This window comes from Camelina sativa, chromosome 8 (genome assembly GCF_030686135.1).
Source record: "Camelina sativa cultivar CO46 ecotype springtype chromosome 8, ASM3068613v1".
In the NCBI taxonomy this organism is placed as follows: Eukaryota; Viridiplantae; Streptophyta; class Magnoliopsida; order Brassicales; family Brassicaceae; genus Camelina; species Camelina sativa.
Genome location: NC_141887.1, coordinates 2458421 through 2485382, shown reverse-complemented (window position 1 = coordinate 2485382; position 26962 = coordinate 2458421). Strand labels below are relative to the sequence as shown.

The 26962-nt window shown below is 36.0% G+C and overlaps 6 protein-coding genes across 14 annotated transcripts; 3 read left to right on the top strand and 3 right to left on the bottom strand.

The window, feature by feature from the left end:
* Positions 1–389: 389 nt before the first annotated feature.
* LOC104705786 (putative pectate lyase 19) lies at positions 390–2634 on the bottom strand. The gene is made up of 4 exons (XM_087463445.1): positions 2208–2634; positions 1286–2120; positions 931–1176; positions 390–842 (listed from the first exon to the last, which is right to left on the bottom strand). Exons 1-4 carry the CDS (start codon positions 2399–2401, stop codon positions 618–620), a joined length of 1500 nt encoding a protein of 499 aa, XP_087319571.1. The 5' UTR covers positions 2402–2634; the 3' UTR covers positions 390–617.
* A 2345-nt stretch (positions 2635–4979) lies between these two features.
* Positions 4980–7350, top strand: LOC104705785 (auxin efflux carrier component 8-like). The gene is made up of 6 exons (XM_010421860.2): positions 4980–5956; positions 6042–6222; positions 6583–6668; positions 6780–6937; positions 7032–7108; positions 7217–7350. Exons 1-6 carry the CDS (start codon positions 5425–5427, stop codon positions 7281–7283), a joined length of 1101 nt encoding a protein of 366 aa, XP_010420162.1. The 5' UTR covers positions 4980–5424; the 3' UTR covers positions 7284–7350.
* Positions 7351–7853: 503 nt separating this feature from the next.
* On the top strand, positions 7854–10246 carry LOC147939605 (mitochondrial outer membrane protein porin 3). Its single transcript, XM_087463498.1, has 6 exons — positions 7854–8104; positions 8586–8653; positions 8903–9013; positions 9110–9196; positions 9312–9520; positions 9625–10246. Exons 1-6 carry the CDS (start codon positions 8056–8058, stop codon positions 9929–9931), a joined length of 831 nt encoding a protein of 276 aa, XP_087319624.1. The 5' UTR covers positions 7854–8055; the 3' UTR covers positions 9932–10246.
* A 377-nt stretch (positions 10247–10623) lies between these two features.
* LOC109124431 (serine/threonine-protein kinase PBL34) lies at positions 10624–13412 on the bottom strand. 2 transcript variants are annotated; one of them, XR_015564748.1, is made up of 6 exons: positions 12727–13412; positions 12082–12428; positions 11850–11985; positions 11699–11755; positions 11413–11536; positions 10624–11321 (listed from the first exon to the last, which is right to left on the bottom strand). XR_015564748.1 is itself a non-coding variant. In XM_010421858.2 (6 exons), the coding sequence occupies exons 1-6, from the start codon at positions 12995–12997 to the stop codon at positions 10801–10803; spliced, it is 1536 nt and encodes a 511-aa protein (XP_010420160.1). In that variant the 5' UTR covers positions 12998–13412; the 3' UTR covers positions 10624–10800. The 2 variants fall into 2 exon arrangements, 1 of the variants encoding a protein (XP_010420160.1); XM_010421858.2 differs by having other exon boundaries at positions 11619–11755.
* Positions 13413–13756: 344 nt separating this feature from the next.
* On the bottom strand, positions 13757–23144 carry LOC104705781 (inositol hexakisphosphate and diphosphoinositol-pentakisphosphate kinase VIP2). Of its 8 annotated transcripts, none has more exons than XM_010421853.3 (31): positions 23014–23144; positions 22611–22794; positions 22382–22441; positions 22098–22144; positions 21816–21899; positions 21652–21715; positions 21342–21495; positions 20898–20968; positions 20556–20660; positions 20163–20255; positions 19894–19968; positions 19365–19450; positions 18958–19164; positions 18775–18874; positions 18626–18696; positions 18123–18201; positions 17762–17920; positions 17549–17591; positions 17313–17395; positions 17112–17174; positions 16959–17033; positions 16482–16607; positions 15970–16211; positions 15849–15893; positions 15672–15738; positions 15396–15467; positions 14999–15243; positions 14856–14913; positions 14515–14682; positions 14337–14411; positions 13757–14230 (listed from the first exon to the last, which is right to left on the bottom strand). In XM_010421853.3, the coding sequence occupies exons 2-31, from the start codon at positions 22698–22700 to the stop codon at positions 13985–13987; spliced, it is 3153 nt and encodes a 1050-aa protein (XP_010420155.2). In that variant the 5' UTR covers positions 22701–22794; positions 23014–23144; the 3' UTR covers positions 13757–13984. The 8 variants fall into 8 exon arrangements, with proteins under 8 accessions (XP_010420155.2, XP_010420158.2, XP_010420156.2 ...); XM_010421856.3 differs by having other exon boundaries at positions 22629–22794; XM_010421854.3 differs by having other exon boundaries at positions 22978–23082.
* A 1644-nt stretch (positions 23145–24788) lies between these two features.
* Positions 24789–26612, top strand: LOC147939604 (uncharacterized). The gene is made up of 2 exons (XM_087460438.1): positions 24789–25870; positions 26404–26612. Exons 1-2 carry the CDS (start codon positions 24828–24830, stop codon positions 26453–26455), a joined length of 1095 nt encoding a protein of 364 aa, XP_087316564.1. The 5' UTR covers positions 24789–24827; the 3' UTR covers positions 26456–26612.
* Positions 26613–26962: the final 350 nt, after the last annotated feature.

Here is a 26962-nt window from a genome sequence, read left to right as displayed (position 1 = left end):
TTTGTTTTGGCATCCTTTGATATTCTTTGTCAAGATTATTTTATTTATTTTCAGGTCGTATAATTATTTGAGATCTTTGACAATGAAGCAATTAAAAAGCACATAACAAATCGGAATTGCTCGCAAAAATCGGAACATGTTTGATTGTATGGTTCCAACTCTATTCTCTTTGCTGATGATATTTTTCTTAATATAAAAAAAATCTCTAATATTCACTGTCATCTACCCTTAAATAACATGTTGTTAACACACTTTTTATTTTTAGGAATGTGTTTTAGGCGGATTTAAATCCGTATAATAACACAAAATATTATATACATGTTGGTCAAAACACACAATAAAATTACTGAACTGAAGCGACCAAATGTGGAAAGTGGACTATGTACTTATAGTACAAGAAGCAGCTGTATTCGCTTGCTTTTTTATATATATAACTTGTTAATCATTACACAAACAAACAAAAAAATATCCTTACAAATTAGAGCTTTTTTTGTTGTTGTTTAATCATTTTTACCCCTTAATTCTTTATTTCCTGAACTAGATTAGAAGCAAAAAAATCAAAATGTTGGAAAAAAATTGTCTTTGAGACATTCAGTAGTACATTAAAAAGAAACGTTCTAACAGCGTTTTCCGACTCTGCAATCAAGTGCTCCAGCGTACTTGGTCAGCTTAGAAACAGCCATTCCATTTTTGGGTTTGATCATTTGTTTCCTAGTGTGTGCGCATTTGAAATGAGGGTTACCAGATTGTCTGAAATAAGCTCCGTTCATGAATACATCTTTCTCGGATCTCCAGATCCAGTGTTTCCACTCGTCCTCCGGAGCATAGTCCCTCTTTGTCACCTACACATTCATTCATATTTTTTATAAGTTTTACAAAAATCTAATATATATACCCCAAACTTCTCATTTTGGTATTTTTTTTACGTACCTCTCTGTAATGAGGTTTGTGTGGAGGAGCTATGAATCGGTTTCCATGGCTGAGAATTGTTGGACCTTGACTACCTCCAATTGCGTAAAGCTCCCAATGAGTGTAGTCGTTGTTCACAACATGAACAAATCCCCATCGGATCCTAGGCATCCTCTGTACAAGTCCTTTACCAAAATGGTTATAGGCCACTGTGACTTGCATATGCTTGTCCGCTTCGTTCGTGTTTTGCGCACCAAGCAACATCACCTACACACGCGCGCAGACAAATCCCCAAAAAATGCAAATTTAGTGGTTAATATCAATGATCAATATATAATGTAATCTTAAAGTAATACGGATAAATTTGGATGCTCACATCGTTGTGGTGGGTGAAGTGAGAGTTAGAGATTGTAATGCCAGTGGATCCAACGATGGCATCAATGAGTCCATCTTGACATTTTGACATCGAAATATGGTCAAGCCAAATGTTAGACGAACCGTAAATCGATAAACCGTCTCCATCGGCTCTAGTCCTCATTCCGAAATGGTCTACCGAGTCTCGGATCATACCACCGCTACTCTCGGAAATGTGGTGAATGTGCAATCCATGGATGATGACGTTTTTCACAAACTGCATCGTGATCCCTGCGCCATGCGCGATATGGACATTAGCTCCTCGTGCATCAATCGTCTTGTGGCTATTAATCAGAAGCTCTTGGCTTAAACGAATGCTCATATCGTTCTTGAAAATGATCCAGAGAGGTTCCTTCTGGATTACGGCGTGACGCAATGTCCCGGGTTTCGGGTTCACCATGTCCTCGTCGAGGTTGCTTGTGACCACATAGATGCGTCCGCGTTTTCCTCCAGTCGTCCTGTGGCCGAACCCTCGGACGCAGCGTGTAAGCTTCTTACGACGCTTGGCCCAATTCGTACGGCAACGCCAACATTTATCTATCGGGTTACTTGCGGTACAAGGTCCCTTAAGCTTACTCCATTTTCCTTTGCCTTTACCTCTTAGGCTTCGTCTCGTGCTCTTTGTCGAGTTTCCGACCATTTTAATACCCTCTTCTTCCTCCTCTTCAGGCTTCGCACCGCCATGTTCCTCTTCAAGCTGCGCACCGCTATGTTCCTCTTCAGGCTGCGCACCGCCATGTTCCTCTTCAAGCTGCACAGCGCCATCTTCCTCGGTCTCCGTAGCATCAGTAGAGTTGCTACATATATATATACACCAAACCAAAACACAGGAATCAAACACAGTAATGTTTTTGGGTTCGAACTCAGATATTGACTTGACTTACTCGTAATGACGCTCATGAAAGTGATCGACGATTTCGTAAGGATCAGAATGATAAGCTTGTAGAGTGAATTCTCGGGCTTCGTCGGCTCGTCGCGACCAATACTCGTCCAACTCAGAAATGTTGCCTCGTATGGTCGGAATCAGACCGGCAATACAAAACATAAACATCAACTTTAACAACCTAGCCATCTCCATCTTTTTTCTTCTTTTTTTTTTTTTTTTTTTCTTTTTTTTTTTCTTAGAAAACAGTTTGCTAATATCTAAACAATCTTTTCTTGTTCCCTTATTTTCTTAAGGGGTTAAGATTTAAATGGAGAATTACGAAGCTTTCGACATGGCTTTAGGTCGTTTTTCTATATTTTTTTTCTTTTTCTTTGAGAGCCTAAAGCCTCTAGATGATGAATCGTACTACGAATTTTTAAATATGTGAAGTTTTGATGTTTAAATAAAGTTGATTAAGAAGTAATCTCCAATTTTAGAAATGTACCGCTAAGGATGGAGAGCCGTCATTTTTAATTTGTGGATAGTTTCTTCATTTTTATTTTAAATTCATCATTTTTAGCACCCAAAATTTTCCTTTGTTTAGGTTTATTTGAGATAAAAATAGGTGAAGATGTTGTGTTGAATGAAGTTTTATAAGGTTTAGAACATGTGGTGAAATCTCTGCTAAGTGGCTGTAATGGATGAAACATGGATACAAAAATACATCACATATGTCACAGTGGTAGTGCAACAGTAGTTCAAACAAAGAGAGTTGACAGAACTAACACAAGGAATGAAGTATTACTTGATACATATGCTGGTAGAGCAAAGTAGCACTTGGTAATTGTGCTGACACATTGATTAATACAAAGCAAAGAAGATAAGATGTTGAATCAACAACTCTGCGGTTAGAAATATTAGAGGATGTATCAAACGTCTGAACCAGTTCTTGTACTAGTCCGACGTTAATACATGAAGTAGTACAAGAAGCTCAATTAAAGAGTTTGAGTACATAAGCTTAAGGCCGACTTGGACAAGCCAAGTGGCGGCTGCTGAGCTGGATGAACATCTTGAATGGAAGATTCAAGATGAAATCATGGAGAGAAACTTTTCTATTTGTTGTATAATAGGAAATTCATGTTTGTTGTATAATAGAAAACTTGTCAATCCTAGGGGTTGTGCAATTGTTAATCTCCCAATTCCTATTTGTTGTATAATAGGAAAGTTGTCAACCCTAGCGGTTGGGCAATTGATATAAATACCAAGAAGGTCCTTCATGAAGACTTGCACGCTTCAAGGTAGTTTTGAGAGATGCACACAAGATGTGTGGTGTCGCCCCATCAATAAGATAGAGAGATCTTTTGATGGTTTATTCAGCTAGAAAAAAATGATAGGCATATTAGTGTTGTATCATATGCAGTTGTAATTGCTATCTTGTTCTAGTGAATTTGTTCTGGACTAGGTCCCGGGATGTAGGAAAAACTGAACCCCGTTAACAAAGCTCTTGCGTTATTTACTTTATGCTCATACAAAGTCAAAGTCGATCATTCACGTACTTAAGCATATAGAGTTAGCCACAAATATGCGTTTTCAATAGGAAGATCTATTATATATCTTAATCTATATTTATTTTGAATTTTTTTTCATTCATTTTGATCTGTTGTTTCAATAGAAAGACACCTAGATTGATGGACATGCTATGTTTCTTTCTTCATAGATGTTGATTGTATTTACTGACTTGTATAATACTTTACTTCGAAAAATTACTATATAAGAAGAACTTAGATGGTTTCTAACAATTCATTTTCGTTACAAAGTTCACTCAAGCAAAAAATCATTTATATCTTCAATGGGATGAATATTGATTTGTAAGTTCTTATATATGAATACAATAAAAGTGCCATTAGTTCAGTACAAAAACGTAAGAATATCTTATTATAATTAAGCATTCACCAAGACAATATATGAAGTTATTTATGATTGTACATTTGTAGAAAAAATGATTTGAACTTCTTAATGTTGTTAACATATTATTTTTTTTAAAAAGAACATATGTTGCTAACATTTTTAAAAAGAACTTCATGAGGCTTTGATTCGTTGCCACAGACAAATTTAGCTTTCAAATGTTCCAAAGTTTCTCAGGTTCAATCTAAAATGGTAAGCATTTGCTTCCTTCTTGTAAGAAGCAAACCAAAAGAAAGAGACAATTCTCAATTTAGCAAAAAAGAGAAAACCAAAATTTCCATATATGTTTACAAAAGAATAAGCTTAGTTCTCAATCTTCAAACCAATTTTAGAAACAAACAAATATTATGCTTCCTGATTACTTCCTTCTCAATTAACTTCTTTATTCTTTTAGTTTTCTTTTTGTTCTCATGTCATATATGCCTATGATCTTGCTCTTCAAAAACAAAAACAAAATGCCAATGATGTTTGGTGAAAATATCGGCTAATTAATTAAATAATCATGTATACGCATTATGTACATATGTGTATGTCATATTTAGGAATTACTATCATTACTTTAAGGACATATGGTACCTTATACTATCCCTATCTTATTTGACTAGAAATTTTTATACATCATAACATTGGTGATAAATTATATTTGCATATTAGTAAAGCGGTTTGTAATTTTTTTTTTAAATCAGTTTAAGTATCTAAGGTAAGAAAAAATCAAAGGCTATAAAACTAAAGTTCTGTTGGAGCATATTTAGCTCTTCTTTGTTCATGCAAAAGACAAATTAAACAGCCTTCTCTTTATATCTTTAGTTTTTTTCTTTCTTTTCTTATATAAATTTGGCAAGAATAAAAATGCCAATTTATTCAAAGAAAAAGGAATATTGCGGTGTTTTAAAAAAATAATTCAACAAGAATGCTAGAGAATAGGGAAAATTTTGTTCTTTCAAACAATAATAAGAAAACAAATTTAATCCAGAGTTTTTGTTTCATTTTTCTTCCCTTTGAAACAAAAATTCCATTGTGGAATCAAAAACCTTGAAATTCAAGAGAGTTCCACATTTCAACAAAAGAGAGAAAAAGCCATCAACTTTACACACATATATATATGCCATAAGATCAAACAGTTTCTTTCCATTCATTTGGAAGAAACTGTTCCTCTTCGAGTTTCCTTTCAGATCTTTCATTGTCTGTTTTGGTTTTCTATTGTATGAAAATTAAACAATTTTAGACAATAGAAAAACCATTTGTACAATTTGATCTTGGAAAACAAAAAAATGATCTCTTGGCTTGATGTCTACCATGTTGTTTCAGCAACTGTTCCTCTCTATGTCTCAATGATCTTAGGTTATCTCTCTGCAAAACATCTACAGCTCTTCACACCCGAGCAATGCGCAGGCATCAACAAATTCGTCGCAAAATTCTCTATCCCTTTGCTTTCTTTTCAGATAATCTCTCAAAACAACCCCTTCAAGATGAACCCTAAACTCATTCTCTCGGACATTCTCCAGAAACTCTTAGCCCTTGTTGTGTTAGCCGTGGTTTTAAGATTCTGGCATCCAACAGGAGGAAGAGGAGGAAGACTAGGTTGGGTCATAATCGGGTTATCTATATCCGTGTTTCCAAACACTCTCATTCTTGGAATCCCAATCTTGGCTGCCATCTATGGAGATGAAGCTTCGAGCATCTTGAGGCAGATTGTTGTGTTGCAGAGCTTGATTTGGTACACCATCTTGCTCTTCTTGTTTGAGATTAATGCTGCAAGGGCGAAAACATCTTCTGGATCTTCCACGGAACATAATACAGGAGGTATATAACTAAAAAACTCTTTCCGTTTTTGGATAAATGAAGAAACAATTCCTTTAATGAAAACCTTGGTTTCTTGTAAAACAAGGCAATGAAAATGAAGAAGTAAATAGAGAGGAGGAAGAGCCAAGAGAAGATGAAGTAGCGATAGTGAGAACAAGATCTACTGGAACTATGAAAGTTCTACTGAAAGCTTGCAGAAAGCTAATAATCAATCCTAATACATACGCAACGCTGATCGGAATCATTTGGGCTACTTTACATTTCAGGTGTGAAAACAAAATTTTCTTTTTGAATGAAAACAAAATTCATCTTAGTTCAATCCTTAATAAATCATCTTACACATCTAAAGATTCAATCTTTATTCATCTCACATCTTTTTTTCTCTTTCTTTTTATATTTTTAAAAAGAAAAGTGATATAAATTAGTAGTGAGCTTCTCCTAAGCTTTATGTTTGATCATTTTTTCACATCTTTATTAATTCAATTCTAATTGAATCGAAATGTGATAGTCAAGTAGATATTCCAGTACCTATCATCAAGATTGGCTATAATTATTTTTAAGTTCATTATTATCACATTAAATGTCACTCATGATTAAAAAAAACAAATATATATCTTTCCCAACAGATTGGGATGGGAACTGCCAGAGATGATCGATAAATCAATACACATGATATCTGATGGAGGCTTAGGAATGGCCATGTTCAGCTTGGGTAAGAAAGCGCTATATATATATATATATATATATCTTAATTATTATCTCTACACACACACAAAAATGTGAAGTTCATAAATTATAAAATTAACTATGTGAATTAAAACAGGTCTGTTCATGGCATCACAAAGGAGTATCATAGCATGTGGAACAAAAATGGCGGTTATAGCAATGGTCCTCAAGTTCGTATTAGGACCTGCTCTTATGATTGCTTCTGTGTTTATCATGAGATTACGACATAATCTCTTCAAAATCGCAATACTACAGGTACAAAAAAAAAATAGAATTGATTAGAACGAATCATTGTTAATTAATTGATCATGTGTACTTAATGTATGGTTTGTGTTGCGTATATATATAGGCTGCATTGCCTCAAGGAGTAGTGCTATTTGTTTTTGCAAAAGAGTACAATCTTCATCCGGAGATTGTTAGTACTGGGTAAATTAATAATACTATATACAATTTTGTTTTTTTTTTTTCTTTTCTTCTTCTTGTCAATACTATTTATTTATATATATTTTTGGTTTTGGTTTTGATTTTTTTCAGGGTGATATTTGGAATGCTAATTGCCTTGCCAACAATTTTGGCATATTATTTTGTATTGGACATATGAATATGACATGTATAAAATTGAACTTTTTTAAAAAAGAAATATATATAAATTGGATTTATGTGGTATATAAGTTAAGGAACTTTTTCATAAATGTCAACCCATTCTCTTTGTTCATAAATATTGTAAACCACTCCGAATATTGTAATCTAAAAACAAAAATTGTCGTCTATTAAATAAAAAATATATATGAGAGGTTTTTAATTGCAAAATAATAAATATATAGAAATAAATCTAAAAGAACACCAGTTAAAGAAAATTCAATAGCACATTATCTAACTCTTAAGAAAAAAAATCTAGTATTATATAGATAGAGTCAAAATACTCAAAGCAAAAATAATATTACAGTATTAAAAAAAAAAAAAAAAAAAATAGGAGGGAATATAATAAAATAAATATATAATGATATACCAGCACACTCCGCCTGCTTGCCACGCAAAGCAAAATGGAAAAAAGCCAAATAAATATTGTTTAAAAGGAAAAAATAAAAAGTAAAAAATAAAAAGACTTGGACAGTGGGGAATAAAGAAATCAACGGTTGTAAAAGAGGAGACACCGACTCAAGTAATATTTGATCTAACGGTTGAGATATTTTTGCTTGATAAGCAGGGCAAAAAAAATATTAAAAAATAAATAATAAATTAGGGTTTTCTTCTTCTTCTTCTTCCCCCTTATATATCACAACAACACATCACCATTTTTTTTTTTGTTCACTAATTCTTCTTCTCAGCTCTTCTCAGAACTTCTTTGATTTCGTTTTCTCCAAGAAGCAATCATGGTTAAAGGTCCAGGACTCTACACCGAAATCGGCAAAAAAGCCAGAGGTACTACTCGCTTTCGATCCATCTGTTATCTCTTTTTTTGACGCGAATGTGACTGTGTTGTTGGTGAGATTTCTTAAAACATTGAGGTTCTATTTCCTGATCTAGGTTTTGGTTGAGTTTTTTTTTTTTTTTTGTGAATCGTTTGGGCTCTATTTCTGTTTCTATCGGTTGTGTTTAGGTCGTTGAAATTTTTGTGTGTGGGGGTGCCGTCTTTAATCTTCCTGTTTTTGAGCTGATTGATGATTTCTGTGTTGTTCGTTCCCGCCGTAGATTTTGTGATTTTTTTTTTTTTTTTTTTGTTTTGTTTTGTTTATTCGTGTGGATGATTAAGAGTAGTAGTTCTCTGGGTTTCAATGTATTTTGAAATTTTTTTTTTAACCTTGGATCTGGAAGAATATGTCTATCAACGTGTACAGTAGTTTGTTTGTAGAGATGAGTAATGAGTTTTTGTTTGAATGTTATGATTATTATTTATGTGTAGATTTGCTGTACAAGGACTACCAAGGAGACCAGAAATTCAGTGTCACCACTTACTCTTCTACCGGTGTTGTAAGTTTCCTTTTATTATTGATTCATGAAAATTTTTCTTTGTACTCTGTTTCCCTATATGGGTTTAGTGTTGCTCAGAATAAGTTTCTGATTTAAGTCTCTTCAGATTTTAGTTCTTTTAGCAGCAATTGTGATTGAAGCTCATGATATTTTACAAGTTTCTGTGTAATTTGGTTTCATGTGGTTTCTAATTTCATCATTAACTTGACTCTTTTCTCTTTTGTGTTATCTGTTGTGGATTTGTTGTAGGCCATCACTACGACTGGAACAAACAAGGGAAGCGTGTTTTTGGGTGATGTTGCTACCCAAGTGAAGAACAAGAACTTCACTGCTGACATCAAAGTTTCCACTGATTCTTCTGTAAGCATTATCTTAATCACAATTACCATCCCATTAACTTGTTTGCTATTATTAGCTTTTTGATTGCTACTTGACGATTTGTATGATATTTTGCAGCTTCTGACCACTTTTACCGTTGATGAGCCTACCCCTGGAGTTAAGGCGATTCTTAGCGCCAAGTTACCTGATCAGAAATCTGGCAAGGTATATCATTGCTTAACTACCTTGTTTGTCTTGTTTTTTTTTTTTAACAGTTTTGATATGTTGGAATATGTATTATAACCATTGTGTGTGTGTTCTCTCTCTCTCTTTAAAACAGCTCGAGCTGCAGTATTTCCACGATTACGCTGGTATCGCCACCAGCATTGGATTGACTGGTAGCCCGACTGTCAATTTCTCTGGTGTGGTTGGAACCAACGTTTTGGCTCTTGGTACTGATGTTTCATTCGAAACTGACTCTGGCAACTTCAAACATTTCAATGCTGGTTTGAGCTTCACCAAGGACGATTTGATTGCTTCCCTCACTCTGTAAGTGCCTCCACCTTATGAGATGATGATGGATTCACTGATTCTTAGCTTTCAATGCCTGTGCTGGTTTTAAACAGAGTTCTTTCTTAAATTTTTGTTTGCAGGAATGACAAAGGTGAGAAACTGAACGCATCGTACTACCACATTGTGAGCCCGTTGACCAACACTGTGGTCGGAGCTGAGGTTAGCCACAACTTCACGACCAAAGAGAATGCCATCACTGTCGGAAGTCAACACGCAATTGACCCATTGACCATTGTGAAGGCACGAGTGAACAATGCTGGTATAGCTAACGCACTGATTCAACACGAGTGGCGTCCAAAGTCGTTCTTCACCGTTTCTGGGGAGGTTGACTCGAAGGCGATCGAGAAGAGTGCTAAGGTTGGGATTGCTCTTGCTCTTAAGCCTTGAGAGTAGAGAAACCAACAAAATGATCCCTGAAGGGGTAGAATAGTTATCTCGTTTTCGTCTTTGAATCTTTGGACAAATCTCTCTATGGTTTGCTAAACAATCTTTCATTTGTTTTTTTTCGTTCGTTTCGGTGTTTTGGATTTGTAGAAAATAAGAAAAGAAAAAAAATACTATTGAAAGGATCTTCTCATGAAGATGAAGAACCATTAAGAATCCTTTTTACTTGGTTCCTCTCTTTTTATTTTTTGCTGTCTTGCTAAAAAATACTACTCTGTTCCAATTCCGAGTTCTTTAGTGGATTTTTCTGAGAGATTCTTAGACAGGTCTAATTTATTATTTAAGCATTTTGTTGTCTAGGTAGTAGGTCAGATTTTTATTGTTTCATAAGATTGTTGTTGATTCGTGGTCGCAGGAGATTTGATTTTGTCCGATTTGTTTCAGTCCATTACTTTGTTTTTCTTTTATATGCTTTGTTTTATGCACTATGGGTCCAAGTGAAACTGAATTATTCGGATATATTAAATAATATTCTTGGTATTTCATTTCATCGCAAGTGTGTTTGTAATTGTCATTACCAAGCTAACATGTGCTAAACATAGCAAGACGCAAAGTGGTTTTATGATACGAGGTAGAAGATGTAATGTCAAGACTGATTCAAGAAGCTTTCAGCAATGGAAGGTCGAATCGCTCGGTAAGACAAAAATCAGATTTCCATAGAAAACCCAATTGGATTCACCGTTCTCCGTCGTTTTTTACATTAATCGATTACAGAGTTACCGTAACATCGGTTAAAAATATCTCCTTGCCGCTTAAAAACGATAAAAGCTTGAGCCCTTTAGCTTTGTTTGTTGTCTACTACCACGCAAGAGCTATGTAGTTGCTCCTTTAGGCTTTGGAGAAGGAATCTGATGTCGAAAAGGCGAGGAACCATGTTGACCATGAGGACTAGACAGTGTTCGAAACACGGGTTGCTGTTGCCCGTTTCTTGATCCAAATCCGCTTCCTCCCTGAGATCGACCTGACCCATTTTTCAAACGTTCCGCTTGCATTGTCTGAAAGTAGTACGAAGCGCTTGCCATGTCTTTGAGATGCGGAAGTGGTTTCAGTGCTTCGACAACATCACTCATCTTTGGCCTAATCTTGGGATCACGGCTAAGACATTGTGCAGCAAGCTGAGTCACCTTTTGAGCACCTTTAATTGAGAAATGGCCCTCAAGCCTCGGATCAAGTAACCGGTAAAACCTTCTTTTGTCAAGGAGATGCGGTCTTGCCCATTCAACCAAGTTGTGCTCTCCGTTTGGGCGGTTTTTGTCCATAGACCGTCGTCCAGTCAGCATTTCAAGCAGAACCACCCCAAAACTATAAACATCGCTCTTTGATGTCAAGTGACCTTAAGGAGTTTAATAGGAAGCAAATCAACAAAGATGCAAACATTTAATATTTCAAACCAAAGAAAATGGATGAAACCAAAGAGGACTCACCGGTCATTACATACTCAGGAGCAGCGTAGCCATATGTCCCCATAACTCGAGTAGAAACATGGGTTTTGCCTTCATCAGGAGCATCTTTAGCCAGTCCAAAATCTGATAGTTTTGCATTGTAGTCCTGAAAAAGGGAAATCATATGATTAAAATTGTTAGAAGCAAAGCAAATTTAAGATGTTGATAGTGAGGATAAAGATACATACTGCATCTAGTAAAATGTTTGATGTTTTGAAATCTCGATATATAACAGGCTTTAAAGCTTCTTCATGGAGGAAACTGAGACCTTTTGCAGCACCTAATGCAATCTTCATCCGGATAGACCAAGGAAGAGGCAAAGACCCTTTAAACATGAAAAGCACATGTATCAGATTAAACACTGACAACACTAAAAAATGGTTTGATTTATAAGGTTGTGGGTATATATATATACATACTTCTGAAAAGGTGATTCTCCAAACTTCCTCGAGGCATAAACTCATACACAAGCAGCCTTTGATCATCTTCAATGCAATAACCAACAAGCTTAACTAGATTTGGATGGAGAAGGTTACCAAGGAAATTAATCTCAGCCTGGAATTGCAACAAAGCAGGAATACATTAAAAAGGGATAAAAGTGATAAAAAGAGAAAGAAACAGAAGAAAAAAGGGGGAAGGGGGGGTTCTTACAAGCCATTCTTTGTGACCTTGAAGTCCATCAGGATTTAAGGTTTTGACAGCAACTGTAAGGCCAGTACCAGGTTTAACAGGAGCAGTACCGTTTTCTTCAATCCATCCTTTAAAAACGCAACCAAAACCACCTTCTCCAAGAAGACTTTCGGGTCTGAAGTTTCTAGTGGAAAGCTTAAGATCATTGAAAGTAAATTTCCTGAGGTGAGAAGAAATGTTAAGTTCTTCGCTGATGACCGGAGTTGATGAAGAGCTTTCAGCATTGCTAGTTGTTGTGGAAGAGAGTGGTGGAGCAACTGGTTGATCATTTGATTTCTCATTTGCCGACTTGCTTTCAATTGTTGTAACTAAAAAACGAAAGACAAAGCCACAAAACTCAAAGATTCATTGAGAAAGCAGAGATACAACCAATCAAGCTTAAGCTCAGTTCAAAACATCTAATCTTAAACTCACATGTAAGCTTACAAAAAGGGTAAAGCACATGGAAGACACAAATATAAAACCCTAGATGGAAAGAAGACAATTATAGAAACAAAACTCACAACAAGATTATTCATTTCTTCATTCAAAGCATAAAGCTTTTTGTCTCTCTCGAACCAAAAATGGATTTTAAAAAAAAAAAGCAGAGATCTTTTATAATTTTACCAGTGCTGGTAGTGCCACAGATAGAGGAAGAAGAAGCATCAAGGTCTGATTTTGAAGAAGGAACACAACCAATCATAAACCTAAACTTGACCCAACAACCACTAGCTTCTTCTCCTTCTTCTTCTTCTTCGTGATGATATCTACAGTTATCAACACCATCATTGTTCTGCTTCTTCTTCTTATTCTTCCTTTGATTCTCACTCTCTTTAGATTTATCCGATTTTGAATTCCCTTTAGCTTCTTTGACAGCACCAGTTTCCTCTTTACCCATCTCGCTCGCAAAACCAACAACAACACACCAGAAAGATTTTTGATTTATTTGATCAGCACCACCATAGTTTTTTCTTTTCTTTTCCCCCAAATTAAAAAAAATCCAGACGAATACGAGATAGAGAGAGAAAAAAAAAAAAAAAAGGAGTGATTTTTTTTTGTTTTGTTTGTGGAGAAGAAGAAAAAAGCAGTGAAGGTGAGAGAGATGATGATTTCACTGGGGAATGGATCAAAACCCCAAGTCGCGGAATTTTAGTCAAAAAAAGGGGAATTGATGTCTGCTGAAGGAGAGAGAGAAGATGTGCAGATTGGCAGAAAGCAGAAGACTACTATAGAGACTTTGGAGAGAGAGAGAAGAGAGAACCGTATGTATAGCAACGAAAAAAGTAAGATTTTTTTTTTTTGGTTTTGTCTCTAACATGTGCTTCAACAGTAACTATTTATATATTTTCGTACCTTTTTAACAAATTTAATCACCGGTTTTTTTCTTTCTCATTAATTGATTATTTCATAATTAGTAGTAATAAGAAGCTGTGTTCTTGGTTTACAGAAACCTCTCCAGGATTTGTGTTGAGAGTGTTTTATTTTTGTCTGGTTGGAGGAACCAATTATTAACACTTTTTGTTTATTATTATTCCCTTTGGGAAAATTAAAAAAAAAAAAAAAAAAAAGGTACGAATCAAATTCCTTTTCTTTTTTATTTCTTTCTTTCTTTTTCGGGTTACGTGACTCCCCCAATTTTTTAAATCAAAGTACCGACTAATCAAAGCTTTGGTATTTTCAATTATGGCTAAACAGAATCAACGATTGTTTGTTTTTAAAACAAGTTTCTGTGACGATTCTACCAAGAAAAAGAAAAGAATGAATGAACATTTTAGTTTACTCAGTGTTAGAATTAGAAACAACTAAAAGTCAAAATTTTCTTCCAAAACAATGGATTGGGAATATCATCATTCATTTGTTGTTAGTCACCCACTTTGTTGGCGTTTTAGCTTTTGTGGAAGGGCCAAAGTTTAACAAGACGTTCGAGCACGGCGGCGCTTTTCGAGAAGTAACCCGAGAAACCTGCTGGAATTGACGGCGGAGGGAAATCCTCGGCCGGCATTGCAAATGGACGTATCATCTTCTCCATTGTCTCCAGTGTCAAACACGAACCAACCTCTTGAAGCCTCTCTGGTCCCATTATCGGAAGTGTGTGTTCCCTCAGCAACGATTCTGCTTCCTCGTCCTTCTTCTGATGTAATTAAAAGTAACAAAACATAAACAATAAGGCACTTGTTTTTAGTAATCGGAACTCATGCCCAAACCATAAACAAAAGGGTCTAGTCTTTGCTCTTTACCTCTAAGGGAGACAAATCTGCGCCACGGCTAAATGTTAGCTCGATTCTGAATCGTTTTGGGTCTTCTAGAGATATCTGCAGGCAACAAGTTTTGAGTTTCAGTGTCTGGATTCAGGCACGAGTAAATATAACAACTTGAAAGGAAGAATGAGAGAGAAGAGGCAGGTGAATTGTAAACCTCAGTGTTCTCGAACAGCCTTAGGACAACATAGCTCATGTAATCAAGTTCTTTGGTTTTACATAGACGTTCCAATGCGCTTTGGCAGACCAGACTTTCTTCTCCTTGAAGAGATTCGTCGAGGTTACAATACCGTAGCACGTTCACCAGAGAATGAATATGTGATTCCTGTCAATAGTTACATGGCAGAAGGTCATCAGGTCATAAATCAGAGTCTAACTCTAAAGAATTCCAAGAGTCGCATGGAAAATGTCAAAATAATTTTCCATATTTTGTCCAGCCGGATGGTTGCATGTAGCAGGGGGATAAGAAAGAGACAAAAAATGGAAGAAGGAACTCACAGAAGTGAAGTAAAGGCGTGTCCTCACATGACGTTCAGGTGTCATGACATTTGCATACCTAAAAAGGAACACAGTTAAGCGATAAACTTAAGATAGATGATCATATGATGCCAATTATAATGTAGAAGAGAGTTTTTTGTTACTTTGGATCTAGTCGGTACTTGGTTTCTTTATCCTCATCATCATCTTTATTCTCTCCAGTGCTAGGCCGCCTCAACTCATCGCTTTTAATGAAAAGTTTTGGTTGACTATATCTATCCTCTTTTCTCGACGAATACAGTGACACAGACACTTGTTCTTGGCTGTTCTTCAATTCAGCAACACTCATGGCCTCTTCTCGAGTATTCCTCAAGTCAATGAGGATTTTACCCAGCAGGCGCCGTGCAATCTTTATTAGAATACCAAAAAAAAAACATATACACATATGGTAAGCTGTGAGTTCATCTGAGAAAACCATGGACCCTCAGGAAATTTCAAAGAGGAAAAGAAATATTCTTATGTTATTGTAAAAGTTAGTAAACCAAATTGAGGAACCCACACCTTTGAACCGATTTTCAGTTTTTGCTGAGGATTGATCCCATACTCATTTGGGATTACACCATCTGCAAGTAACTGCAACCACATAACACATAAATGGCCCTAATCAAAACAGTCCAAGATCGAAATGCAAAACAGAGATGTACAATAGAAAAGGCACATATTGAATCTGGAAATCTAAGACGCATTGGCTAGTAGTAGTGACTTAAAACTGTCTGAGAAAGACAACTGGATGAGAAAGTTTCTCCGAGAAACTACAGCCTTTTATTCAGCTTGTACCTGCGCAACTTTGAAGAGTTCGTACAGTCCTTGTAGATCGAGATGAGAATTATGTAACAGGTCATACCTGGTGTTTGACAACAAATTGTACAATATTCAGAATGGAGCAATTAAAGCTGGGATCAATCTAGATAGACACTAAAATATCAATATAATAGAATGAAACACGTAGCTTACTTGCATGAATCATAAACATCAGGAATCTGTGTGATGTCAAACCGGCTGCATTTAACTCCAACGATCAGTGACACTCATGAATTCATACAGAGAATAAAAATGCATATGGCCATACACTTACTCTCTTCTTTCGTTGTAGAGATCCCTTTCGAGTTTTCTCCACCGAGCAAACATCAAAAGGAACCCTTCACTACCACAAGGTAATCCAGCAGCAATCCGACCAACGTCAATGTTTGACTTGCCAAGGGCCTTCGCTTGGTCATATGGAGGGACTACATCATAAGCGCTAGGTTCAGTGAGATTCTCATGTTCATCTTTTGCAAGTAGCCTCACTTGTTCAGTCACCCTTTTAGCTAATTTCACCTATATATGTAAAAAGTAAACAGATAAGTAACCTTTATTTTGTGCTCTCCATTAATACTTTTTTCTTTCGCTAAGTAGTGAAACGCTCGACATTTCATTTTAGCAAATACTACTAGTAAAAAATGGAACAAAAATGCAGCTAGAAAAATGTAAACGATACTGATAATGGCTTGTAACATAAATGCAATTCAGAAAACACATAGAAAGCCCACTATTCGGTTTCCAAGATACTAATAGACTAAGGCTAAGGTCGGGAAAACATGTGCATACCAATTCAGGTAGGTGCTCATCAGCGTGAGGAGGAAGTCCAGCCCCATCAGTCATCCAAGGTAATTCAGAAGAGACATAATCATGTACCATCTTTGAGCCAGCGGTTATGATTTCATTCAGTTGAGCCTGCAGGCAAGTTGGGAAAACAATTCAAAACTGTAACAATTACACATGATTGTTAATGTATATATGAGAATATAATTCACTCGAGTTTTCGCAAATGAAATTCACCCATCGAAGCATGCATAAAAAAAAACAATAATTTCAAACATCAGATGAGCAAGTGGATTGGAAAGGCCTCTATTTATCCCCTTTGGAAAGAAAAATTTTGGTGTCTAAAAAACATATCCAATCTAGAAGTTCATATATGTCACTGATGATTATTGGTTGATGCTTCTAACTAGTATCAAAATATCCTTTCCTTCGTATCATGTCTGCTGAAGCCACATTCAAGATATCACAAAGAGAGGGAAAAACCTTGGCTGCTTCCATTTCACTGCTCGCATTATCAAGGCCATCCAACATGGAAGAGTCCTTACTAACCAGAGAAACCTAGAGAAAGAAGATAAGACATTTATTGATTGTGACATTGCCAAGTACTATCTAGCGTGGTAAAAGAAAATGGCAAACCAAGATTGGGGTAAGCTGTCCTTCTAGATCAAGCAGGCCTTTAGCAAAAGCAGCTGCAGACATCTGCAAACAGTGCAATTACATTCATATTTTGATCTGGGGAACTCTATCATATCTCAGGATAAGGAATATACAGAAGATATAGTGAATATCTGAATGCTCTGTAGTCAACGCCACTACTAAATCGGCATAAAGTTGTACCTGAACACGCCCCTCGTCAGAGCTGTAAATTTTAAGGTCATGACGGTATGTACTATGGAGACGGAGCAAACCAGTACCTTCACCTGAAAGCATATCCCCCTTTTTTCATAAACCACTCAAAAACAAATATATATTGATCGACACAACTACAATGTACTGTTTCAAGAAATTGTATGAGACGTGGAAGGTATAATACGAACTGATTGGACAAATCAAAGCTGATCAAGTGTCGTCACCTGGATACATATTGTTTCGAAAGTATCTACCAAGTTCTTCGGCCTGTGATAAAAAACAAGCAAACATCAAAGAAATCAGAGAAAACTTTTTTCAACCGCCTTCACTGGTGTTAGATATCCTTAACATTAATTAATTACCCCTCCATTACCAATACCACAACTGAACTTGCACAGCATTTAACCTAATCTTCTTCTGCAAAATAATAGTATTACCTGCTTTCTACCAGCATGAGTTAGAACACCCCCATACTTCAGAACCATAAGAGCTTCCACTGGGCGTTCCTCCTCACCTTCACCATCACTTTTTGGTACGTTTACCCATTTCAACGGCTTCAGTTGAACCTTCCTGTATATGCCAGAGAAATGACCACCCTGCACGTTTTACACATTTATAATGAGACTGAGTTTGCAAGGAAAATTTAGTTCTCAACATTCCAAAAGTGATAAATATAGCTGTAGCTGTTACTGTACAAGTTAACTGCGAGGACTAAAAACAATAGAACGACATGAGACTGCATAAAGGATGCAGAACTCAGAGAAAAGAACAGAAAATAAAATTATTAAGGCTCACAACCTCTTCAAGAACGGCTTTTACTTGCCGAAGCTTGTCAGCATGTTCAAGGTCTTCTGCATCACTATCACTTTCACCTGATCTAAACACCAAACACAAATACAATAACGTAGTTGCCAGATTTAAAATTGTACTCATGAATTACATCACTAGTTAATGAAGTAGATTAGTCAATACAGAAAAGCTTCAATGGGAGAATCATAAACAAAAGTCCTCTTCAGCAAAGTAATTTATAACAACTAGTAAAGAAACATATGAAAGGCACTATCAGGTCACTGCTAATTTGTTGAATTACTTAGGGACACACCTCCCTGGAAAATATATTATTGAATATCAAGATGAAGTTAGCTCATTCATTCAAGTTAAATTTCTTTCAACTCATCCACGAAAACCTTGAATCCAGTGGTTCTCTTAATCAGTAAAGAAATTTGTATCCCATAGTACCACTCAGGCAAGGAAAGGCTTAGGACTGCAATCATAACATAAGATCATTATCAGGGGTCTACCTTGTACGAGGAATTAACATTCTCGTGGCATCCAATAGATCTTGCAATTGGATGGCAGTTTTAAGTTTTGTCTGCAAAAAGATTACACAGCATAAGAAAATTAGTATAGGCAGGACGAAGTTGAAAGTGTAAAACCCCGAGCCTCTCACCTCAGTTCTTGGTTTTCCTCCATTGTACTTCAACATCAGGTTTAACAGTTTCTCTTCTGTAACTTTTAGTTTCACTTTCTGCTTGGGGGTTCTATCACCGCTGTCAAGAGAAGTAAAACACAACTCAGGGCCTAGGTGAACAGAGAGGTAAGAGAGGATAGGTATTCATATGCTAAAACATACTGCCGAACAACAGCAATGACACAGCGTAGCTCCTCTGACTGCCCAAAAGTTCCAATGATGCCACTTCCTTGGCGAGTTAGACCTTCGTTAGGTTGGACAGGTTCGTTGATTTTCCATGGTAGAATGGGAGGAATTGTTGAAGAAAGATGAGGAGCTTTTGCATCCAAAAACATTTTCCGTAGCACACAAGCAGCATCGTCGTAATACCTTACAGTGAAAGAGATCTGATGACATTTCTGATTAAAAATCCAATTGAATACAAACTGAGAGTTCCAAAAAGTGGATATAACGATGACACAGTGTTTATATCAAATAATGAGCAATGAGCTCTGCCTCTGCTAGCTTATAGCCAAAATGTATGTTTTTAGAAGGCAGAAGGGAAATAGAACTCCAGATTAGTGTCTTACTTATAGGAGTTCTTCACAAAACTCCATCCATTTACGTCACAAACATATGAACTTCCCTCAGATCGTAGTAGATCAAAACCGCAAACCTGCAGACATGAAAAAACTCTGTTAATGCATTCGACAAGAATATCTTTAACTTTGCCAGGCAATAATATATGTGTATGCTTGTCTTTCTATAAGAGAATATATTATATCGTGATGCCAAACATTTGGTCTGAAGCAAAGCATAAGCAATAGAGAGATTAGTTAGAGTATCTACAAGCACTCTAAGTAAACATTCCTTCTAATTAATTACATCGGAGAAAGACGTTAAGTCGTTAACACTGATTCTATTGTGGAAGAGCCTATGAAAGAGTGCATTTAAAACCATTTTCAATGGTAACATACAATTTAGCTCAATGGTCTTCAATCTATGCATTATGAGAGAGACTCAGGCACATCTCCTTGTTACTGTTGTGCAGATAAAATTATGAGACAATAAAACTCTGCAAGACACAATGGTAGCCAAATAACTGGAATCACCACATACCGCTTGCCTAAATGCAATGCAAACTTCTCTCGCCATTTGCTTCTCAGCAGGTGTAAGCAAAACTGGATATCTCACCTGTTCAATACAAAAACAATTCCTCGTCGAAGTTTGAAAATCACCATTCTATACCTTCACAAAAGATAGGCTACGATTCTTCTATATAATCAACAGCCTTTGGTACGCTGTTAACCATTGGTCCATTGTTCAAGAAAGAGGAGCCATGTAAAATTTCGTATGTGGAATGATTTGGTAATGATCGAAAGACTTACTTCCTTCCCATCTGGATTTCTCATTACTACACCATCAACAACCGGTGACTTTCTTGCTTCAGCATGTGCATATTCGGGACCCACAGTATAGACCTGTATTTCAGGGTAGACTGTCAGTCGAAAACTCCCACGCTTGAACCAAAATGTTAGCCAGAAAAAGAAAAGAAAAATAAGCAAAAGATATTATTTCAGCTGGCAATGGAATATATCAATTAAACAAACAAACAGGTCAACAGAACAGTATAGGGGCATAAACACAGCAACTTTCTAAATTTAAGAGACCTGGATACCAACAGGAGCATAAGACACATTGCAATGTTTAAAGATAGGTTCATTAGCCTGGCCATAGATTTGAAAAAGGTTAGCTTATCTAGATTGCAACAGAATCACAACCTTGACATCAGTTCCCCCAGTAGGCATAAACTCCTCATATATATAAGAACCTTCCCTTCTTACTCTTCTGACATCAGGATGAAATTCACTTGATCGATTTCCAACCTAAAACAAAAACTTGGGTCAGAAAGATATTAGATATTATATTGCTAACAACAGGAATGTGCCACATATCATTACAAAATTATTTAACTAAACAGCTCAATCCTAGAATAGCCAAGTTCTACAGAAAGATATTGAGTAGAGAAAGAGCCAACTACAGTAATCTGCCACGGTTTTTTACAATTATATTAGACCAATTTCAATCTAAGGGAAGTCAATTTCTGCAGAACGAAGCAGTACCTTACGAAACAATTCTTTCATGCCTCCCCCTGCGGAGCTAGGGTAGTATATCATTATACTATGGTCATCACCTTTACAACCATAAAGAATGTCAATTATTACAAGCCAAGAAAAAGAAAATCCGAAAAACTACTGGGATCAATAAAGGCTGATAGCCCAAAACTAGCAAAGAAAAATTAGAAGACTACATTTCTTGAATGTGTAACAAGCACCTCAGCCAATTAAAACTCATCATACTATTTACATACCGCATATGCAGAGAGAAGACTACACTACAATCTAGAAAAAAAAGAAAAAAGATTTTACCTAATACTCTAAAAGTATGAACATTTTAGTAAATAGCACTCAGCCAAGCTTATATTTTTAGTCCATGAGTAGTTTAAGAACGTATCACGCCAAAACAACAAAGAAAGAGAGATCAAAGATTCGAAAAGAGAAGCTCACCATTGACGGGCTTTTCCACAAATGGCTTCCAAAATCGTTCACCATTAACCTCAACAAAATCTTCTTCCTCGACGAAATAATCGAGGTCTTCGTCTGGTACATTTCTATTGACACAGGCATATCTAGGAACTGGGATACCATACATCTCAAGATGCTATAGATGCACATAAATAAAAAACATTATTAATTAAGGAGAAAGTATGTAGCTCTTCTTTATAATGAACCACGGAATTCTGTATGAGTAGGAGACATGAAAAGATAAATGACATGGTGATTAGAAATGAACTCTCGTGCAGACTAAAATGCATACCTCATACACTTTTCGGCGGTCATGAAGAAGATATTGCGGATCCAGTTCATTCACTAAAAAGGGCCTGGATCATATATAGAAGTTTGAAAAGGCTAACTCAAAAGTCAAACTCAATTTATTTACTGAACTATCAACAAAAGTTTAAAAAAAAAGGTAGAACTCACTTTCTTAAAGAAGAATATGCTTGAACTTTCTCAAGAGGATATCCAGAGGAATGGAAAGCAATCAAACAATCACAAATAGGCCAACTGAAATAAGTAAAGTCCCTGGTGAATTTTTTGTGGTCCAAGAATATATAACTTGTACTTTGATAATCATTAACTACACTTTCTCCTAATAAACTAATCGAGAAAAAAAAAATGTTACAAATCCATGCATCACGTGATTTAAATACGATGAAACCACAAGCAAAAACCAAAAAATGAAATCGCTATTCAGAAACTTACCTTTCTACTGGGTCTTCAAGAATAACCTTATCCCCAAAATGTATGATCTAGTCATAAAGTGGTAAGAAAAGGTCCATGAGATGACAAATAATTAAGAATTGACCATAGATTCCACAGAGACAACAACTTGGGAAAGATTAGCCAGAAAAAAACCATCTTGTAATCAAATTAGAGGCAAGTCTAATCAAAGGCATATATTCTCCAAGTGGGAGAACAAACTACTACAGGTCCAACTCACCAAATCAAATCACGAGAAAAATAAATCCAGAAAGTGAAAACTACACCTCAAATTCGCCAAACGAATGTATCCTGTCCATAATTTGTTCCATGGGAGCTGAGAAAACCTACAAATCCACACGTGAAAATCTCTATAAGCGAGACAACAGAGTGAAATAAAATCAAAAAACAACCTCACCGGAGTAACAGATTCAATCAAAATCATTCGCAATCTCTCTGTTCGTCGGCGCAACATAAAAAACGCGAAATACAAAGCACAACGAAAGGAAACAAAACCTCGGGGCCGCATTTCACCTTCTTTTCCATGACGCAGACTCCAATCGTTATCTTCTTATCAACACCACCAGCTCCTTCTTCCACCCCCATTCTCGCTACCTTCCCGATACGTACGGCACCTCGATTTCACACACCGACGTTGTCTCGTTCTTCACAAAAACGCGGCGAAAATTTCGTTTCAAATCTATCAAAGGGAAAAAAGTAAGAAACAGAGACTAAATCGCTTGGGTTTCGAGCAATCTAGGAATCATGGCCGCGACTAAGATAGGATCAGAGAGAGAGATGAGAAGAGAAACAGGTAGAGCATAACATGAGAGAGCAATGCGAGATCTCGCACAGGAGAGAAAAAGTCGAGGAGAGACGTTACTTGGGGAAACGATGATCACAAGCGGAGAGAGCTTACCGATAGTGCGGTAATGGGCACGAGGACAGAGAGAGAAGATTCAGGCGTCAGGAGCGTTTGCTTTGAATCGAATTAAAAAAGGGAAAATTACTAATGTGATTAAGCTTTATTAATATTAATTGATTTTTTTGGCTTATCGGGGTTATGAATAATTTAATTAGTCACCGACCCACACAAGACTACTTGAAAAGTATTTACTATCCACACTGTTCGTTTTATGAAGTTCTAGTAATTGTATGTCTATAATGAGTAGGTCAATAAAACGCGTTTATATTTTTCAGGTAATCCAAATGGTCCATGTGTACTCTATCATTTGATTGGGGTACTATATTTTTAGTCCAATCAAATGATAGAAAGAGCAAATGTGGGACTTTTAAAAAAAGAAGAACAAATGTTTTATAGTAGCAAAAAATGAGAGTTGATAAGCTAAAGACTTTTGTCCGTTGGCCGAAGCTAAGTTATAGAATTGTGTTGACACATGGTTCGTCCACTAATTATTTATTAATTAAAAATTTAATTACAAAAGTGTAAAATCTCTAAATTATTGGCAAATGAATATAAATGTACCTAGAAGTTAATTAATAAAAGTAAATAGGATCTTTTAGGGATTCAAAAGGATAAGTTTTTATTTAATTTGTGATATCAATTTGATTTAAGAGATTATCTAAAGTAGTACTCCCTCCGTTTCATAATATAAGATGTTTAGAAAAGTATTTTTGTTTCATAATATATGATGTTTCCAATTTTATATGCAACTTTTAGATTAAATTTGTATTTTATATTATGCAGACTTGTTTATGATTGATTAAACTTTTTAAAAGTAATTATTTCTTAATATGCGTGTTTTCACTAAAACATTCTATATTTTGAAATGGAGGGAATATAATTTTGGGTAATCTTCTCTCAACTCGTCTCTGTTTACCAACTCAACTTTTATTAACCATCCCAATAGCTTGCATGAAGTTTTCCACTTAACAAAAACTTGCATACAGAGTTCATATTTTCTGACCAACTAAAAAAATTTGATATGTTGACAAACAATTAAAAAAAAAATCAACAACCTTCAAGTATCTATATATGGCCCTAACTATTTTAATATTCCTTAAACTTTATAATAAACTCGCACCATATAAAACATGGCCGCCCCAGAGGGGAAGCTACCCAAGCCAAGGCTTCAGGTCCCAATTTTTTTTTTCTTTTTTCTTTAAGAATTAAGGCCCTTTTTAAAAGGTTTATCTAAGTAAGTCTATTGAAAAATGTTCAATTTTATTGAAAATAAATAGATTTTTTGCTCCAAAAATTAGATTTTAGTATGAATTTGGGTCAAAAAAATTTATTTTTTAGTGTAAATCTATTAAAAAAAGGTCCATAATTTTTATTTTCTTTATATATAGGGTAAAAAAAATTGTCCTAAAGCCTCTAAACCGGGTTATGCGTAAGGCACCCAATAATATCGGACCGGCTTTGTATCATATATATCTGATATATATATAAATGTTCCAACTCGTAACTAATATTTTCACAGTTCACAACCCAATGCTTAATGTATATTATTTTTAGTGAAACATTGATATGTTAAAAATGTTGATAATTTTAGAAAATTCTACTTATGTAGTCGTATAAATATTTTTATTAAAAAAAAAAAACAATTCATAATATAATATAGTAATAATAAATCCCCGCTTCAAATGATCTCTCTGCTTCGTGCTTCGCTCTGTTCTTTATAAATAGGTACTCTGTTTCAATCTTTCTTTCTTTTTCGCACACTCATCAAACAAACAGAAAGAAAGAAAAGAAAGAAAAAAAAAACTCCGATGACGCCTAACAAACTCGTTTGCTTCTTGATAACCACATCAGTCATCATCTTGATGACATCGCAAGGCTCTTCCGGCGTAAAACAAGTCGATAAGAGCGAACCATGCGCCGCTTGCAGGTACCAACGCCATCGTTGCCCAGCGGACTGTATCTTTCGTCTGTTTTTTCCGGGGGATCGGCATCAAGATTTCAGAAACATTCACCGTCTATACAGCCTCAGAAATCTCAAATTTATGCTCGGACGAATGACTCCGGAGCTACGAGTAGATGGAATCAAATCGATTATATACGGAGCCAACCTGTGGTCTCGTTTCCCCGGCCAGGGCTGCTCCCAACTCATTCGCCTGCTCCAAAATCAAATCGCACTCGTCACCGCTGAACTTGGTCGTACCCGTACTCAAATCGCCGCCGCCGCATCCAATCCAGCCGCCGCTGCCGTATCCAATCCAGCCGCCGCCAATCCCACCGCCATCAACTTCTTTTATCCCCCAACCGCCAACTTCTTTGATCCCGCTGCCTTCAACTTCTTTACTCCCAGCACCGCCGTCGAGTCGGAACTGATAAATCCTTTTCCAACCCTCTTGGCAAACAACGACGCCTTCGCGAGAGTAATTCCCGTCAGCGACGATGATGGCAGGATCGATTTCTTGTCCGGCGGAGGGCAATGTCGTAATATCGCATACGAGGAGGAGTGTGTGATTGAGCCTGAGACGAGTGCTACTGCTAACAACAACGACGTCCAACAGAGTATTCCCAATCTGAACATTAATCTCGGTACGAGACCCGGTCCTGCGGATGACTTTGATTTTGTTGCTGGTCTTGAAGCGTCTGGTGTTGCTCCTCCTAACGACGTCCAACAGAGTATTCCCAATCCGAACAATCTCGGTTCGAGTCCCGGTCCTCTGGATGACTTTGATTTTGTTGCTGGTCTTGAAGCGTCCGGTGGTGTTCCTCCTAACGACGATCCCCTGAGATACTTTGATTTTGGCTTTACTGATGCGGAAAGATCTTTCTATGGAATTCAAGATTCCGGCGACAAGTGGTACGTTTTCCGATTTCCTCATTTTATTAATTAGTTACACTATTTTATTAATTATGAGTTTCTGGTCAAGAACTTTTTTAATTACATGGTTTAAACTTGAAATAAGCGTTAATATTTAACACACACAACAAAATATACAAGTGAAGTTCTATAATTTTATAATATAAAAATTAGGATTGTATATTAAAACCATAGTGTTAATGACTATTTGGAATGGCTAATTCTGATAAATTTTCAAGCATCGTTAAAAAGTTTAATGCATTGTATATGGAGTATCTGAATACTGTTTATCTTTTCAGTTGGTAGTTGCCAAAGTTTTAATATTTATTTGATTAGTCTAAAGAGTATTTTAGTAGTATTGTATTAAGAGGAAGAATTCGTGGGACCAAGAAGCTAGACCTTTTGGCCTAAAATGGCATATACCACTTTATACTAATTTGTATATAAATTTAAAAATACAACGATAGACGATACCATATTATATAAATTTTGTACTAATGCTGTGTTTTTTCTTTTTGATTATTAATCAACAGTGGCAGTGCGGATAAATCTTTGACCAAGGATGATGACTTCCCATTTCCGTAAATCTTTCCAGTTTCCACTTTGGGGATGAACCAGTCTCTCTCGTAGGAGTTTCTCTACACTTCTTCTTAATTTCTCCAATATGTAGATAAAACTATTCTTTACTATACGAAAAGTAATAAAAATAAAAAGTTTGACGACAAAAAAAAAAAAAAAAAAAGTTTTTGTTGTTCTATATAGTTTCTGCAATCACTACTTTCGTTTCAATATATTTTGGTGGTTTTTAGACTTTAAATAGTTCTGTTACGTGTATGATTTATCGAGGCAAACAAATCGTTTCAGTATAAACGCGAACACTTACAAAAATAGCAAATTACGAAAAAGCAATTTTTATAGTTTGGGATATGATGGCGATAGATGCATTTGATTTGCTCGATATTTATACGTGCTACAATACGGGCTTTCATAAATTCTAAAGCCCATTAATCAAACCTTACGTGTTTAAGGGATTAGGCATCATTGATTTAGTCAGCTAAATAGTCATCAAAAATAGTCAATAACTTAAATGGA